This window comes from Mirounga leonina, unplaced genomic scaffold (genome assembly GCF_011800145.1).
Source record: "Mirounga leonina isolate KUSES-001 unplaced genomic scaffold, KU_Mleo_1.0 Mir_174, whole genome shotgun sequence".
Lineage (NCBI taxonomy): Eukaryota > Metazoa > Chordata > Mammalia > Carnivora > Phocidae > Mirounga > Mirounga leonina.
In genome coordinates, this window is record NW_023270451.1 from 23,418,401 (window position 1) to 23,434,786 (window position 16,386).

A 16,386-nucleotide genomic window follows, 5' to 3' on the forward strand; every position below is an offset into this window, starting at 1 on the left:
GAGTCCATAGCTAAAAGGGCACAGTTAATTTTGTGACTGCCTTTCAACTTCCACTAATGCCTGGCTGATTGGTACCAGGATCAAAAGTGGTTAAGGAAAAAGAGGCCCGCCACAGATTACTAATTTCCTTTCACACCCACCACACATATGCATTTGGGACAACAGGAAATCCTAATTAAAGCAAAACCCTTCTGCCACACAGTAAGTTTATTCCTTAAATAAATAAAAACAATCTGGCATGTATACTGGAAAAATGAGCTGTGGCATTGCTTTTTTCTTTCCATTAAGTAGAGTTGTGGATGCCTCTGTGTGTGTGTGTGTGTGTAGGCTTTCCCACGTGTCTGCTTCTGTTCTGGTTTCTTTACATCTCTCTCTTTTCTTTTAAGCCGAGTTTTATTACTCATGAAAGCACAGGCTAGTAGTACTGATTAAAGCTAGGGAGGGGCTACCATGCACTCGAGGCATTCAGCTCTATACATTCTTCTAGATGCTTTCCTTTCCCTCCAATTACTACCCTTAGGAGTCCCAATCCACTAGAATTTTGGTGCTTTGTGTTGATGCTTGGTGGTTAACAATGAAACCCCATTGGACCCTTGCTGAAAATCACTAGGCGGATTTCAGGTTCACAACAACATTTGGACCTTGCTTTCCTGTGCTTCAGTGTTACTGTCTGCTGTTTTTAGGTGAAGATTTGTTTCATCCATTCTCCCACTTGATTTCCACATGGAGCTTTGAATGCTTGTGGCTGGGGCCTTGAGTTTCACTGCTCGCAGGTTCCACACACACCGGAGGCTTGGGAAAAATCATTGCACACAGTCCCACAACCAGTCTGTCCTCCTGAAACTTAGAGACCTGATAAGGGTAGCACTGAGTTTCAGATCCCTGCTGTACTCACCACTGTCCACATCCACTAAGGCTGATTGAAAGTTTCTGTAGGAATGTGGCGTGAACAAGACTTAGGGATTCAGTTGGCCATCCAATTGCCAAAAAAGCCAATGTAATCTTAGCATATATAAATACAATTGTACTTTTTATCATGCGAGAAGTGAAAATTCAACACTTTCTAGATTTCTGTATTCTGTTGCTCAGAATATAGGTCGACAGTTGTGTTTTGTTCTTGGAACTTCACTGTAAGAGGAGCTCAGACAAAATATAACATATTCAAAAGGGAGTGACCGGCATCGGGAGGGTATTGAAAGCCTGAAAGCTGGGTACTCGAGACCCTTTGGAGGAATTGGCGAGGATTAGTCTGAGTACGACAAGACTGGGGGAGAGGGGTAACATAACAACACTCTATAAATATTGTTTGGACTTGATCTGTATGATCCCAGAGGGCACTGTACTAAATAAAAGCATCTCCTTGAGCTTTCTTGATCCCCAGTGGTAGAAGGAAGAAATCTCCAGGAATTGGTGCAAAAACTGACTACCCTTAAGAAAGGTGTTTCAGCAGAGTTTGGACCACCTCTTGGTGGAAACAGATGACTAGCTGCGCTAGATGATGATTACGGTTCCTTCTGACCAGGAGTTTATATGATAATAATAGTTTGGGAACCATCCTTTATATAATATCAACTTTCCAGTATTAAAGATTGTTTCATTGTCATTGTGGCTGGGTATTATGGATAGTAACTCATCAAGAGTAAGACTTAGACTGTCCACTATTTGCACAGAGAGGCACCAGCTAAGTTGTGGCTTGGCCCATGATGGCTAAGCTGCCTGAAATCTAACCCACATGACTGCTAGGTTCTGCTTATGCTAACCTTCCATTTAGTATTTAATGTGCAGCTGCAAATGATTTTAGCCTACCATTTAGGATTCTACAGAGTTATGACGGGAGGTTAGAGCATCTTGCTTATGATTCCCAGGATGTATAAATGACCTTCCTCAAGGCCCCGGCCAAATCGAAGCCTCCGTAGTAGTAGCCCAAATGATATTTTTAAAAAATGAATCTATCATTATCCTAGATTTTGCAGTGACACAAAAGAGCCTAATTTTATCTCAGGAGGTGTCTCGTGCCAGTAAGCCCTGCTACCAATATCTCTCCCTCAAATTAAAGAGGCTGATGAATATTAACCACTTTTCTATAAAGAATGTTAACAAACGTTTGGCACTGTGATTATAATGCACTAACCTCCAGATTTAGTAACACATATTCGTTCCAAAAGTCAATAGTTGTACTCTTTTGAAAGCTGTCTGTTTTCCTCACTCATGGTGAGCTTAGCAGCCAAACTATGTGCTGCTTCTGACCCATCAATCATCATTTGCTCTGCTTCCTTCAGCTCCGGGGGGCTGCCCCTGACGGAGCAAGGTGAGGCTTGGGAAGTGTTTTCGCTCCTGGGCGTTGCTGCCAGAGCTTTTAGGAAGCAGTCAGGTTCAAATCAAAAGTGGCAAATGACCTGAGGCTTGTATTATTGGAGGATTCTGTCACTCTTTAATCCTCCTTTTAGAGTAATGTGTTGGACACTCCGATGTAAGCATTTCCTCCTGGATCGTCGTCTGATCCCCCATGTTTACGTTTTCGCAGCATCCCGTGTACTGTGTAAATGTTGTGGGGACTCAGAACGCTCATAACCTCATCACTGTCTCTACTGATGGTAAGATGTGTTCCTGGAGCCTGGACATGCTCTCAACTCCACAGGTGGGTTTGTTTTCCCCTACACAGTAGAGCATCCTGGTTAAAAGAGATACTTGCCTAATGGAACATAGTTCCTATAAGCCAAACCCTCACATCCTATAGGAGCTAAAACCAGTGGATGCACTTGAAAGAGTGGGGCCTGCTTTCAGCAGTCTCCTCCTGAAGCCAAAACCCATTTCCTTTACCGTAAATCATGTAATTATTGTAATACGTTAATCCTTAGGTCAGTTTCAAGTGAAAATGAAATAATCCATTTTAAAGCATAGTAATTATAGAAGTTGCCTGTGGTATGAATTGTACTTACCCTACAGCATTGTTAAACAAATGCAAACGAAGTTGGAGCTCCACAGAGCAATCTTTTATGGGCACTTGCCTTGGAGGAAAGGTGTCCCCGCGCAACAGAAATCCAAGCCCTTGCTTGCATCCGTAGCCTAGACAACCGCCTGTGTGTATGAAGAATTTGTCCAACCATCTGTTTTGTCCTCTGGAATGTTTGTGAGGATGGCTCCTGCCATTCCTTGCTCAACAAATGAGAAGTTGAAAATGCAAAAATTCCAAAATTTCCAAACCACTACTGATTACAGTAATGGAAACCAAACAAAGAAGCACAGGGGAAGAGACCACTGGGGGGAGGCATCTAAATGCAACTTGCAGAATATATGTGTGTATACAAGGTGCGTCCGTGCACGCATAAACACAGGCAGAGATGCATTCTGTCCACATTTCTTTGTGGGGGAAGAAAAGTATTTCATTGTCCTCCAACTAAAAACGCAGAGAAGGGTTTAGTGTTAGAGACTTTGACAAAACGTGGGGTAACATCAAGAAAATTATAAAGATATCTAGGAGATAATTCTCAGTGTTAACATTCTATTCCCTTTCCTGGAATAACGACCCTAGAATGTCTGGCTCACAATTTTAGAAGACACTGGCGTTCCAAAACACGTAAGGAAATGTGAAGCCATAAAGAACCTCCCATAAGTCTCCCAAATACAGATGTAGAGAATATTAAGACTAAGTAAATTCTTTTTATAATTTGGGGTGGGGGGTTGATGGGGAAGATCTAATAAGCTTAACTTAAAGATGAACTACTTAAGTTCATCTGTTTTGACTGATCTTTACCATTATACAAGTTGGGAGTTGTGTGTGGCTATTTTATAACTTTGTCTTAAAATTCTTAGCAATACGTTGTTTGCTTTTAAAAGCATGGAGATTACAAACAGATAGAAGAGCGAACCCTCTAATTAGGAATTTTTAATTGCCCATTTGGCTGATTAAATGTGCATTTGTTTAAGTTAAAACCAGTCGGACAGGGGCTGCAAGACCACTTTTATGAGTTTTAGCATGCCCACCGACTCCTGTCCCTGTACAGAGATGTCCAGGGATGGCAGGCAGACCGGGAGCATTCAGCAGTCGCCCTCTCCCTCTCTGTTCCAAGTGGGTGACTGAGAGACTGTACCTTTCCTGCTCCTAATCTGAGTGACGGAACAGCCCATTGGACAGTCCAGCTTTCTGTACTATCATAGTGTCCCCTCATGGATGCACTCCTTGTGTGTGTGACTCTCATGTACTGCGAGCATGTCACATGACCATATGATCTGAGCTACCCCGACTGTTAGCACACGCAGCCGATTTCTGGACTCCTCGGCTCAGGTGACCTGGCTTATTAATTTGCGCAAAAAGACTAAACTCCCTAACAACTATAGCAACATGATCCCCTAAAATGATTTCTTTAAAATTACTCCAGGTACACAAAGTAGGCTCTTTAATGTAAATAGCCAGAAATATTTAGGGGTGTTAGTTATACTTACTCTTTACCATCATTAAACTGAATTCGGCAGAACGTCTCCTAAAATATACTTTGATTCCTGATTTTGAAAATAATCTGAGATTTAAAAAAAAGACTTTCATTTGCTATTTTAAAGACTTACTTCAATAGAAGCCTACACACCCAACGGCTGCGCTTCATGAAATCATGTCCCCGTTGAAATCTGGTTTTTCTGACTTGAGTGACAACTTTCTGGTTTGAGTCCATGGAGGACACACACTCCTGCTTTGACACATGTGCTTAGTACATCTGATATTAATACACGTGTACTCTCACGAACAGTTGATGCCGAACATGTTTGTAAATATGAGGGTATTGTGTGTTTTATTAAAGCCCGGGGCTGACAAGTGTAACCATTACAGTATTATCTTTAGTTTCTGCCCCATTAGTTTCAAAATTCTCACCTGTCATCTCTGCCTGACTTAAGAAGCAGCACACGCTGATGAGATCCAGCCGGCCTGAAACCAGAGATACACAGAAGCATGAGTGTCAGGGGCAGGAACGCGTGGTTTCTGGCACAGCCGGGGTCTTTTGTAATGCTGTGTGAAAAGCAAACAGACGATTGAGCCAAATGATTTTTCCGTGCTATCTTTGGCATGGCGAGGAGTTGACAGAGGGAACGTTACCACGCTGTGTCTTGGTAGGAGAGCATGGAGCTGGTGTACAATAAGTCCAAGCCTGTGGCTGTTACCGGAATGGCTTTCCCGACGGGAGACGTCAATAACTTCGTGGTTGGCAGTGAGGAGGGTACTGTCTACACGGCCTGTCGTCATGGAAGGTGATTTTGTGTTTTCTTACCGATGACGCGTTTCTCACTTCCGAAAGTCTGTTATTGCATTCTGGATTAGAACCATCTTGCGTTATGAGAAAGGCATAACTGAAGACATACAAAGCACACCTCAAGTTCCCATTATCTTAGAGCATCCATCTGCTCTGATCGTTAGCCCTTGTAAGCCTCACATGGTTCACACTGCCTTGAGGAGGAAAGCCCAAGCTGCTTAGTAGATCATATAAGACCCTTGACTACATGCTCCTTCCAAGCCTCGGCTTTCAGGCTCCAGCCACACACCCATGGGGGATAACAGTCCCCAAACGCGGCTTACCCCCACACACCTCCATGAGTTCCCACCCTGTTTCTTCTCCTCTCTTCTTGGCCTGGTTCATTCCTCCTCGGCCTTCAAGAGCCAGCCCAGAGGTCCTTCCACATGGAAGCCTCTCCTGACTCCCTTGAGCAGAGAAAACCCTCTCCTCCTTTATGGTTTCATAGAATTGGCATTCCTTTTATTCATTCGTGTTTCCGAGGAATACTTACTGAGAATCTACCATGTGCCCAGCACCGTGACATCATGAGGATGCAGTAGGGAACAAAACAGACGTGGAGTTCATATTCTGGTTGAGGGTGAAAGACAATAAACTACTGAACAAGGGAATATGTGGCTTGAGATGGTAAGTACTACAGAGAAAATTTAAGTCTAGTAAATGGGATTGGACTACAGGCTGAAAGATAGGTTTGCTATTTTATATATTCGTATATATGCTTCTACAATAGCATTAATTATATTTTATTTCAACTATTCATTCATCTGCCATTTTTCTCTTACTAAACTCTTTCCATTTCATCATTGATTTTCTGCCCAGGGCCTGACACATAGTAAGCGAGGAGCTGAAAATCTATATGGGGAATCGAGAAATAATAATAATAATAACCCAAATAATAATGACCCAAGTAAAATAGAGAGATGCTTTGGGGCTCTTCCTCTCAATCAGAGAGGCTGGGATGGTATGAGATATAAGCCACCATGAAGTTTCCAAGTAATAAGAATTCTGCCTTGACTGAGAGATTGGTGAATGCCCCTGGAAAACCATCAGGATAAAGTAGAATCCAGTAATTAGAATTATTGTAAAATTGCATGTAAGACTTAATGAGCAGCTTCACCATCTTTTGAAAGGTTCACTGTTCACTTTGGTACTTAAATTTCTTTCACCTTAGGAGTTCTAATTCAATAGATTTTTCATCTCTTGTACTCATCCCAGGCTGTTTACATTTAATGAGAAATCAGAAATTGTTTCAAGTTTATACTCCTGTGTTTTTGTGATTTGTAGAAGTAATAAGCATCCATAGCCCAACTATGGGATTCTTCCACTCACATAATATGAGCTGTGATGTTCCTACTGTTCTACACATAAAAACAAGCAGTATTTCCCCCTGCTTGCATGATTTAAAGATGAGTAGGAAGAGATGCCTCATAGTTCTATGCCATAAAACTGGCTAAAACCATGCATTAAAGTTTTATGAAAGCATAAAAAGACCTGATAAAGTTGTTCATTCATACAAACATTTGGATGCACACCTACTTGGAGCAAAGTGCACCGCTAGATGCTGCCAGGCATGCAGACATTGTATAAACCTGGTTTCCGCCTTCAAGAAAGTGATGATGATGGGCAAGGTAAATGTACGTATATCTGCAACATGGGTAGAAGGTCATAAGTGGCATGAGAGAGGCGCGGAGAATGCAGGGGACCAGATACAGGGTCACAGCGTTATCTACACATTTATTAGAACCAACAAGGCATCTAGGTTCCATCGACCTAATCCAGGACCTTATTTATCTGTGAAAGCCACAGAACATGTTCACTGATAACTTTCAGATTTTTTTTCTTTTTCAGTTTCTCTAATGTGAATAATGTTTTACACGGTGAACATTTTTGTTCTGTGGCTCTTGTCCTTTTCAAGCACAATCAGAATTTGCGGTGTGGTTCAAAAGAAGGGTACCTAAGGTGAAAACCACAAATCTTTTTACAATGCGCTTGATTTTGCTTCTTACATTGGCCCATCCATCTGAAATATAAAATACAGATCTTAATAAAGTTGTAAAATAGCAGGAATTTGGCTTCATAGTAATTTCAAATGGGTCTTACAGGCATAAGGGGTTGGGAGGGGAGAGGGGGATTTTCTGTTTTTCACCTAACATACAGAAGGTGAAAATCCACTTCCATAAATTAAATAAGGTCCTCATTTTGCACCCTATAAACCCCTTCAGGATGCTGTTAAGAGCAAGTGGAGTCTCACCAGGGGCCACTTCATAGATCAGTTCCTCGTGTTCTTTAGAAGAGTTCAAATGATCATGTGCGGAACTGCTTTTTGCAGTTTCACTGGGCAAAATTTTTTGAGTGCCTGTTACACGGAGCACACGCTGCAGCATTTTCTCATGATTTCAAATTTTGCTCAGCACATTGACATTTATTGGTGCTCCAGAAGCCCAGATGTTTTAATAACTTAATTCACTTTACTCTCAGTGACATAATATTTAGATTCCACAGTCCCAAAGTATTTGTCTCATTCATAGCCTCATAAACGTCATTTTTAAAATACAGCATTTGGGGTGTATTTTTTAACCGGGTATGGTTGTGTGCGGACTATTGTGTAACAGGGGCCTGGAAATAATCCCAGCCTACTTACATGAGCGGCATATGTCCTTGGAGAACCTTCACAGTGTGTATCACTATTTCTCAGACGTGCTTCTTTTGGGGGAGGAAAAAAGGCCTAAGTTTGTCTCTTTTCCCTTGTGGTTTCTTTCAACAAATATTTGTTGAGCACTTACTATAGGCCAACCACTTGGTGTCGAGAAACCAAGGCACCAGCCCTTATGGAAGTTACATTCGGTAGACTTGAAAACTTCGCTTCTTTCACTGAAAACATTATTTTCTAAATATCACATTTAAGTTATGCGTATCATACTGTGGTGGCAAGGGTTTTCACAAGTCGCAAGGGTATTACCTTTTGAGATATGTCGACTTCATTTACAAAATTTCCTTGGAAAGGTAAATGTAGGTACACAAGGATGTGTGGAGTTCTGTAGCCAGTGGGCCTCCCAGAAGGAGTTAAAATGGAAGGTATGCTGCAAGTCATCATAAGGAGAGAATAGCCTTATTGAGTAAAATATGAAAGCTTCTGAGATTGAAGTGTGTATGCTTTCCGTTGATGTGCTACATCAACAATGATAGGATTTGAGGAACTCTTGAAAAAGGATTAAATGACAAAATCTGATATTAAATTGTGAAGGTTAAAAAGATTATATTGCTCCATATTATTTTTTAATCATCAAAATAATCTAGCATTTTATTTCTCTTAAGATAACTGTGAAAGGGGTTTCATCTTTGGTGGTTTATGGTGGTTCTTCTAAATTATGGAGAAGTAATCATGCAGAGACAAGTTTGGTTTTTTTTTAAAAGCAATCTCTGCTTTGCAAAGGTCACTGAAATTCTGCTCCTGTGTGGTCTTCATGCAGCAAAGCCGGTATCGGGGAGGTCTTCGAAGGTCACCAGGGCCCAGTGACTGGAATTAACTGCCACATGGCCGTGGGCCCAATCGACTTTTCACACCTGTTTGTCACGTCGTCATTTGACTGGACCGTCAAACTGTGGACCACAAAGGTACGAAGGTCTTGATTTAAGTTCTCTGGTAATAAATACATAGGCAAAGAGGACAATTTTACTGTTCACAGCCTGTTGATGAGCCCAGTCGGCCTCATTCTCAGTCCATTCTATTTATTTTAAAATAGATAAGTGATACTGAAAACATTCTAAATTTTAAAAATTCCAGCAATTCAAATACTAATAAAATGGAAGTCCTTCTTTACTACCACTGACCCCGCCCACCACCTCCCCACCCTCTCCCCACTTCAGTGTTGACTCTGCAGAGCCCCGTAGCACTGACTTACATACACGTGTACTTATGGAAACATGACTTGGGGCTTGGTGGTTTGGGTTTTGGGGGTGTTTTTGGAGCCTTTGGTGGTTTTTAAGCTGGCAAATGGCACTACATTAATTGTGTCTTCAAAGGCAATTCTGACCATGCTTGAGAGCCAAAAAAAGGAAAGGCCACTGGAAGAAAGGTGCAATAGTCCAGGGAATAAATGACAGTGGTGTAAGCCAGTAGTTTGGGATGGAGAGAGATAGATGGATTCGAGAACCGTTTATGAGGTAAAAGAAACACAAATTGATTTGATACAAGGATGGTGAGACTGGGAGTCGTCAGGAAAAAAGGCAAGTTATGGCTGAAGCAACTGGAGACGGAGCTAATAAGTCCGTGCATTCAGCGCCTGGAGCTCACCAGAGGGACGGCAAGTCGGCAAAGAGCACTGTGCAGGTTAAATTTAAGGGGCCAGGACGCACAATGCATGATCTCCATCAGACAGTTTGAGATGTGAGACAGAAGTGGAGGGAGACTTCTGGGCTGCAGGTAAATACCCAGTACCAGTCAGAATAGCAATCACTGGGGCGTCTGGGGGCTCAGTTGTTAAGTGTCTGCCTTCGGCTCAGGTCATGATCCCAGGATCCTGGGATCGAGTCCCGCATCGGGCTCCGTGCTTGGCGGGAAGCCTGCTTCTCCCTCTCCTCTGCCCCTCCCCCCCATTCATGCACACACTCTCTCTCCCTCTGTCTCAAATAAATAAATCTAAAAAAAAAAAAAAAAAGGAATAGCAATCATTATTACATTTCAAGCAGTGGATTTTAAAAGAAACGTTAAGAGTAGATCCAGAAAAAGAGGAATATTTAGGAAATAAACAGGAGAAATGAAACTAGAAAAGGAGATTAGAAGAGTACCAACCCAAGAAATGGGGAGGTGGGGATTATAATTTTTGAGAGAGGGACTGTGGGAAGAGGACAGAATTGGTCTCAACTTCATGAAAACAACCTTACATATAAGAGAAATCCAAATTAAAACCAAGGTGAGAAACTTCTTTTCAACTGTCATACAAAAATCCAAAAGCAACATAGTCTGTGCTGAGACCAAAAGAACCAGCCATTCTCAGACATTGCTTTTGCCAGTGCAAGATGGTACAACACTGGAGAGAGGAATTTGGCAGTATATAAAAATGATCCATCATGCATATTTGCTCATTGTCAGAGCAATTCCTGCTTCTAGGAATCTATGCCAAAGGTATCTTGCAAAAATAAGAAAAAAGACATCTGCAGAGGGGGATTCATTGAAAGGCTACCTTGAATAGCAAAAGACTGGAAAGGACCCAAGAGCCCATCATTAGGGCTGTGGACAAATCCAAAGTAACTTAAGTCCACATGAGAGAGTACGATTCAAGTGTAGAAAGAAATGCAGGAGATTTCTTCATACTATTATGGAGTGATGTCTAGGATATAGTTTTAAATGAGAAAAGCAAGGTGGAGAAAAGTGTAAGTAGTATGTTGTCATTGTTTAATATTTATTTATATATTTTTAAAAGTTGGAAAGATAGACACACATACACAAAATTATTCCTTACAGGGAGGCAGGAGGCTGAAAGAAACAAAGAGAATAGCCATACTTTTTAAAAGACACTTCGTACCTTTGGTTTGGGAACCATATAAATATTTTACATAATTACAAAACAAAATAAAATTTTAAAAGTGTTGCCTAAGAAATGTGAACTGGGGCGCCTGGGTGGCTCAGTCAGTTGAGCGTCCAACTCTTGGTTTCAGCACAGGTCATGACCTCAGGGTTGTGGGATGGAGCCCCGCGTCCGGCTCCACACTCAGCAGGGTGTCTGCTTGAGATTCTCTCCCTCTCCCTCTGCCCCTGCCCCCACCTCTAAAGTAAATAAATATATAAATCTTAAAAATGTGAAGTAACATGAAACAAATCAACCTTAGTGTAGTTCAAATTGGAGGCAAAACATTACGGTATGGAATGATTCTGACTTTAAAATCCTATGTTTTATCTATACATTCCAAAAGGGATATATTTTAAGGATAAAAAGAACTACAAAAAAATTTTAAACTACTTTTAGTACACGTTGCTGATGGTTGTTTTGTCACTGTTACTCTGATACCATTGTGTTTGTATCATGAGATAAATGACTGCGCTCGTGTCATTGAGGAGTGCTACCAACTGGGTTGAAAGGAGATACAAGTGCTTGAATTGAGTAAAACCTCAGCAGTAATCCTGAATTTAAGTTGGATGTATTAGTAAGAATTTGTGGTGTATATTACCTTTAAACCTAAAAAATACATATTCAACAAAAAGGTCTAGAAACAATGACCAATCCAGTAAAAGTGACACTCCTGGTGTCCAGGTGGTGCTCTCTAAATACCACTTTCACTAAAAGAAACCAGAGATCCTGGAAGAAATTACTGATTCTAGAGTCTAGATTCCTGATTCCTGGAGCAGGAAATGGGTAAAATGAGCCTGGAATATTTCATCATAAAAGAAAGCAAGGAAGCTACCAAACACTACGTATTTCTTGTCAAAGGTCTTAGAAGCCAAATTGAATAAGCTTCTGGAGGCCAAAGAATATCAACAAGGGTAATAGATTCATGAGTTCATAATAATACTGAAAAAAGGAAAAAAAAAACTCATTAGTCATCTTTGGGGGACACGAAGAAAGCCAACTCAATATTTTGGAAACTAATAAGTAAAAGGAAGAATCAGTCAATTATTCTGAAAGAATCAAACATTTATTCTGTCTTTTCTATGACTTGTACTTCAGAGCTACTAAATAATTGATGAGGAGATGTTTTTCTTTATAGAAATATTCCAGCTAATATAGGAAGACAGGATTTGAATATTAGTGATTATTGCTGATAACATTGTAAAAATAGAAACAATCATAGTTATGGAAGTATACAAGGCCACTTTAAAAAAATTTTCTTATTGTTATGTTAATCACCATACATTACATCATTAGTTTTTTTTTTTTTTTTTTAATTTTATTTATTTATTTGACAGAGAGACACAGCGAGAGAGGGAACACAAGCAGGGGGAGTGGGAGAGGGAGAAGCAGGCTTCCCGCCGAGCAGGGAGCCTGATGCGGGGCTCGATCCCAGGACCCTGGGATCATGACCTGAGCCAAAGGCAGACGCTTAATGACTGAGCCACCCAGGTGCCCCTACATCATTAGTTTTTGATGTAGTGTTCCATGATTCATTGTTTGTGCACAACACCCAGTGCTCCATGCAGGACGTGCCCTCTTTAATACCCATCACCAGGCTAACCCATCCTCCCACCCCCCTCCCCTCTAGAACCCTCAGTTTGTTTTTCAGAGTCCATCGTCTCTCATGGTTTGTCTCCCCCTCCGATTCCCCCCCCCTTCATTCTTCCCCTTCTGCTATCTTCTTCTTTTGTTTTTTCTTACCATATATTGCATTATTTGTTTCACAGGTATAGATCTGTGATTCAGCAGTCTTGCACAATTCACAGCACTCACCATAGCACATACCCTCCCCAATGTCTATCACCTAGGCCCCTCATCCCTCCCAACCCACCCTCCCCCACTCCAGCAACCCTCAGTTTGTTTCCTGAGATTAAGAATTCCTCATATCAGTGAAGTCATATGATACATGTCTTTCTCTGATTGACTTTTTTCACTCAGGATAATACCCTTCAGTTCTATCCACGTCATTGCAAATGGCAAGATCTCATTCCTTTTGATGGCTGCATAATATTCCATTGTATATATATACCACACCTTCTTTATCCATTCATCTGTCGATGGACATTGTGGCTCTTTCCACAGTTTGGCTATTGTGGACATTGCTGCTCTAAACATCGGGGTACACGTACCCCTTTGGATCCCTACATTTGTATCTTTGGGGTAAATACCCAGTAGTGCAATTGCTGGGTCATAGGGTAGCTCTATTTTCAACTTTTTGAGGAACCTCCATACTGTTTTCCATAGTGGTTGCACCAGCTTGCATTCCCACCAACAATGTAAGAGGGTTCCCCTTTTTCCACATCCCCGCCAACATCTGTCATTTCCTGACTTGTTAATTTTAGGCATTCTGACTGGTGTGAGGTGGTATCTCATTGAGGTTTTGATTTGGATTTCCCTGATGCCGAGCGATGTTGAGCACTTTTTCATGTGTCTGTTGGCCATTTGGATGTCTTGTTTGGAAAAATGTCTGTTGATGTCTTCTGCCCATTTCTTGATTGGATTATTTGTTCTTTGGGTGTTGAGTTTGATAAGTTCTTTATAGATTTTGGATACTAGCCCTTTATCTGATATGTCATTTGCAAATATCTTCTCCCATTCTGTCGGTTGTCTTTTGGTTTTGTTGACTGTTTCCTTTGCTGTGCAAAAGCTTTTTATCTCGAAGAAGTCCCAATTGTTCATTTTTGCCTTGCTTCCCTTGCCTTTGGCGATGTTTCTAGGAAGAAGTTGCTGCAGCTGAGGTCGAAGAGGTTGCTGCCTGTGTTCTCCTTTAGGATTTTGATGGACTCCTGTCTCACATTGAGGTCTTTCAACCATTTGGAGTCTATTTTTGTGTGTGGTGTAAGGAAATGGTCCAGTTTCATTCTTCTGCATGTGGCTATCCAATTTTCCCAACACCATTTGTTGAAGAGACTGTCTTTTTTCCATTGGACATTCTTTCCTGCTTTGTCAAAGATTAGTTGACCATAGAGTTGAGGGTCCATTTCTGGGCTCTCTATTCTGTTCTATTGATCGATGTGTCTGTTTTTGTGCCAGTACCATACTGTCTTGATGATGACAGCTTTGTAATAGAGCTGGAAGTCCGGAATTGTGATGCCGCCGGCTTTGCTTTTCTTTGTCAACATTCCTCTGGCTATTCAGGGTCTTTTCTGGTTCCATACAAATTTTAGGATTATTTGCTCCATTTCTTTGAAAAAAGTGGATGGTATTTTGATGGGGATTGCATTGAATGTGTAGATTGCTCTAGGTAGCATTGACATCTTCACAATATTTGTTCTTCCAATCCATGAGCATGGAAGTTTTTCCATTTCTTTGTGTCTTCCTCAATTTCTTTCATGAGTGTTTTATAGTTTTCTGAATACAGATCCTTTGCCTCTTTGGTTAGATTTATTCCTAGGTATCTTATGGTTTTGGGTGCAGTTGTAAATGGGATTGACTCCTTAATTTCTCTTTCTTCTGTCTTGGTGGTGGTGTATAGGAATGCCACTGACTTCTGTGCATTGATTTTATATCCTGCCACTTTACTGAATTCCTGTATGAGTTCTGACAGTTTTGGGGTGAAGTCTTTTGGGTTTTCCACATAGAGTATCATATCATCTGCAAAGAGTGAGAGTTTGAGTTCTTCTTTACCGATTTGGATGCCTTTTATTTCTTTTTGTTGTCTGATTGCTGTGGCTAGGACTCCTAATACTATGTTGAATAGCAGTGGTGATAGTGGACATCCCTGCCACATTCCTGACCTTAGGGGGAAAGCTCTCAGTTTTTCCCCATTGAGAATGATATCCGCTATAGGTTTTTCATAGATAGCTTTTATGATATTGAGGTATGTACCCTCTATCCCTATACTCTGAAGAGTTTTGATCAAGAAAGGATGCTGTACCTTGTCAAATGCTTTTTCTGCATCTATTGAGAGGATCATATGGTTCTTGTTCTTTCGTTTGTTCATGTATTGTATCACATTGATTGATTTGCAGATGTTGAACCAACCTTGCAGCCCAGGGATAAATCCCACTTGGTCGTGGTGAATAATCCTTTTAATGTACTGTTGGATCCTGGTGAGAATTTTTGCATCCATGTTCATCAAGGATATTGGTCTATAATCCTCCTTTTTGATGGGGTCTTTGTCTGGTTTGGGGATCAAGGTAATGGTGGCCTCATAAAATGAGTTTGGAAGTTTTCCTTCCATTTCTATTTTTTGGAACAGTTTCAGAAGAATAGGTATTAATTCTTCTTTAAATGTTTGGTAGAATTCCCCTGGGAAGCCATCTGGCCCTGGGCTCTTGTTTTTTGGGAGATTTTTGATTACTGCTTCAATTTCCTTAGTGGTTGTGGGTCTGTTCAGGTTTTCTATTTCTTCTTGGTTCAGTTTTGGTAGTTTATATATCTCCAGGAATGCATCCATTTCTTCCAGGTTATCTAATTTGCTGGCATAGAGTTGCTCATAATATGTTCTTATAATTGTATTTCTTTGGTGTTGGTTGTGATCTCTCCTCTTTCATTCATGATTTTGTTGATTTGGGTCATTTCTCTTCTTTTTGATAAGTCTGGCCAGGGGTTTATCAATCTTGTTAATTCTTTCAAAGAACCAGCTCCTAGTTTCGTTGATCTGTTCTACTGTTCTTTTGGTTTCTATTTCATTGATTTCTGCTCTGATCTTTATTTTCTCTTCTCCTGCTGGGTTTAAGCTTTATTTGCTGTTCTCTCTCCAGCTCCTTTAGGTGTAGGGTTAGGTTGTGTACTTGAGACCTTTCTTGTTTCTTGAGAAAGGCTTGTATTGCTATATACTTTCCTCTTAGGACTGCCTTTGCTGCATCCCAAAGATTTTTGAACAGTTGTGTTTTCATTTTCATTGGTTTCCATGAATTTTTTTAATTCTTCTTTAATTTCCTGGTTGACTCATTCATTCTTTAATAGGATGATCTTTAGCCTCCATGTATTTGAGTTCTTTCTAACTTTCCTCTTGTGATTGAGTTCTAGTTTCAAAGCATTGTGGTCTAAAAATATGCAGGGAATGATCCCAATCTTTTGGTCCTGGTTGAGACCTGATTTGTGACCTAGGATGTGATCTATTCTGGAGAATGTTCCATGGGCACTAGAGAAGAATGTGTATTCTGATGCTTTGGGATGGAATGTTCTGAATATGTCTGTGAAGTCCATTTGGTCCAGTGTGTCATTTAAAGTCTTTATTTCCTTGTTGATCTTTTGCTTAGATGATCTGTCCATTTCAGTGAGGGGGTGTTGAAGTCTCCCACTATTATTGTATTGTTGTCAATGTGTTTCTTTGCTTTTGTTATTCATTGCCTTATATAATTGGCTGCTCCCATGTTAGGGGCATAGATATTTACAATTGTTAGATCTTCTTGTTGGATGGACCCTTTAAGTAGGATATAGTGTCCTTCCTCATCTCTTATTACAGTCTTTGGTTTAAAATCTAATTTGTCTGATAGAAGGATTGCCACCCCAGCTTTCTTTTGGTGTCCATTAGCCTGGTAAATCGTTTT

General features: G+C 40.7%; 1 protein-coding gene across 1 annotated transcript in view; it reads left to right on the top strand.

Moving 5' to 3' along the window:
• The window catches only part of DYNC1I1 (dynein cytoplasmic 1 intermediate chain 1), a 311,144-nt gene that overhangs the window by 237,638 nt on the left and 57,120 nt on the right, over positions 1-16,386 (top strand). The window contains exons 12-14 of the mRNA XM_035020602.1: positions 2,525-2,638; positions 5,105-5,238; positions 8,750-8,894. Of these exons, the coding sequence (XP_034876493.1) occupies positions 2,525-2,638; positions 5,105-5,238; positions 8,750-8,894 (393 nt within the window). The remainder of the gene's footprint in view (positions 1-2,524; positions 2,639-5,104; positions 5,239-8,749; positions 8,895-16,386) is intronic.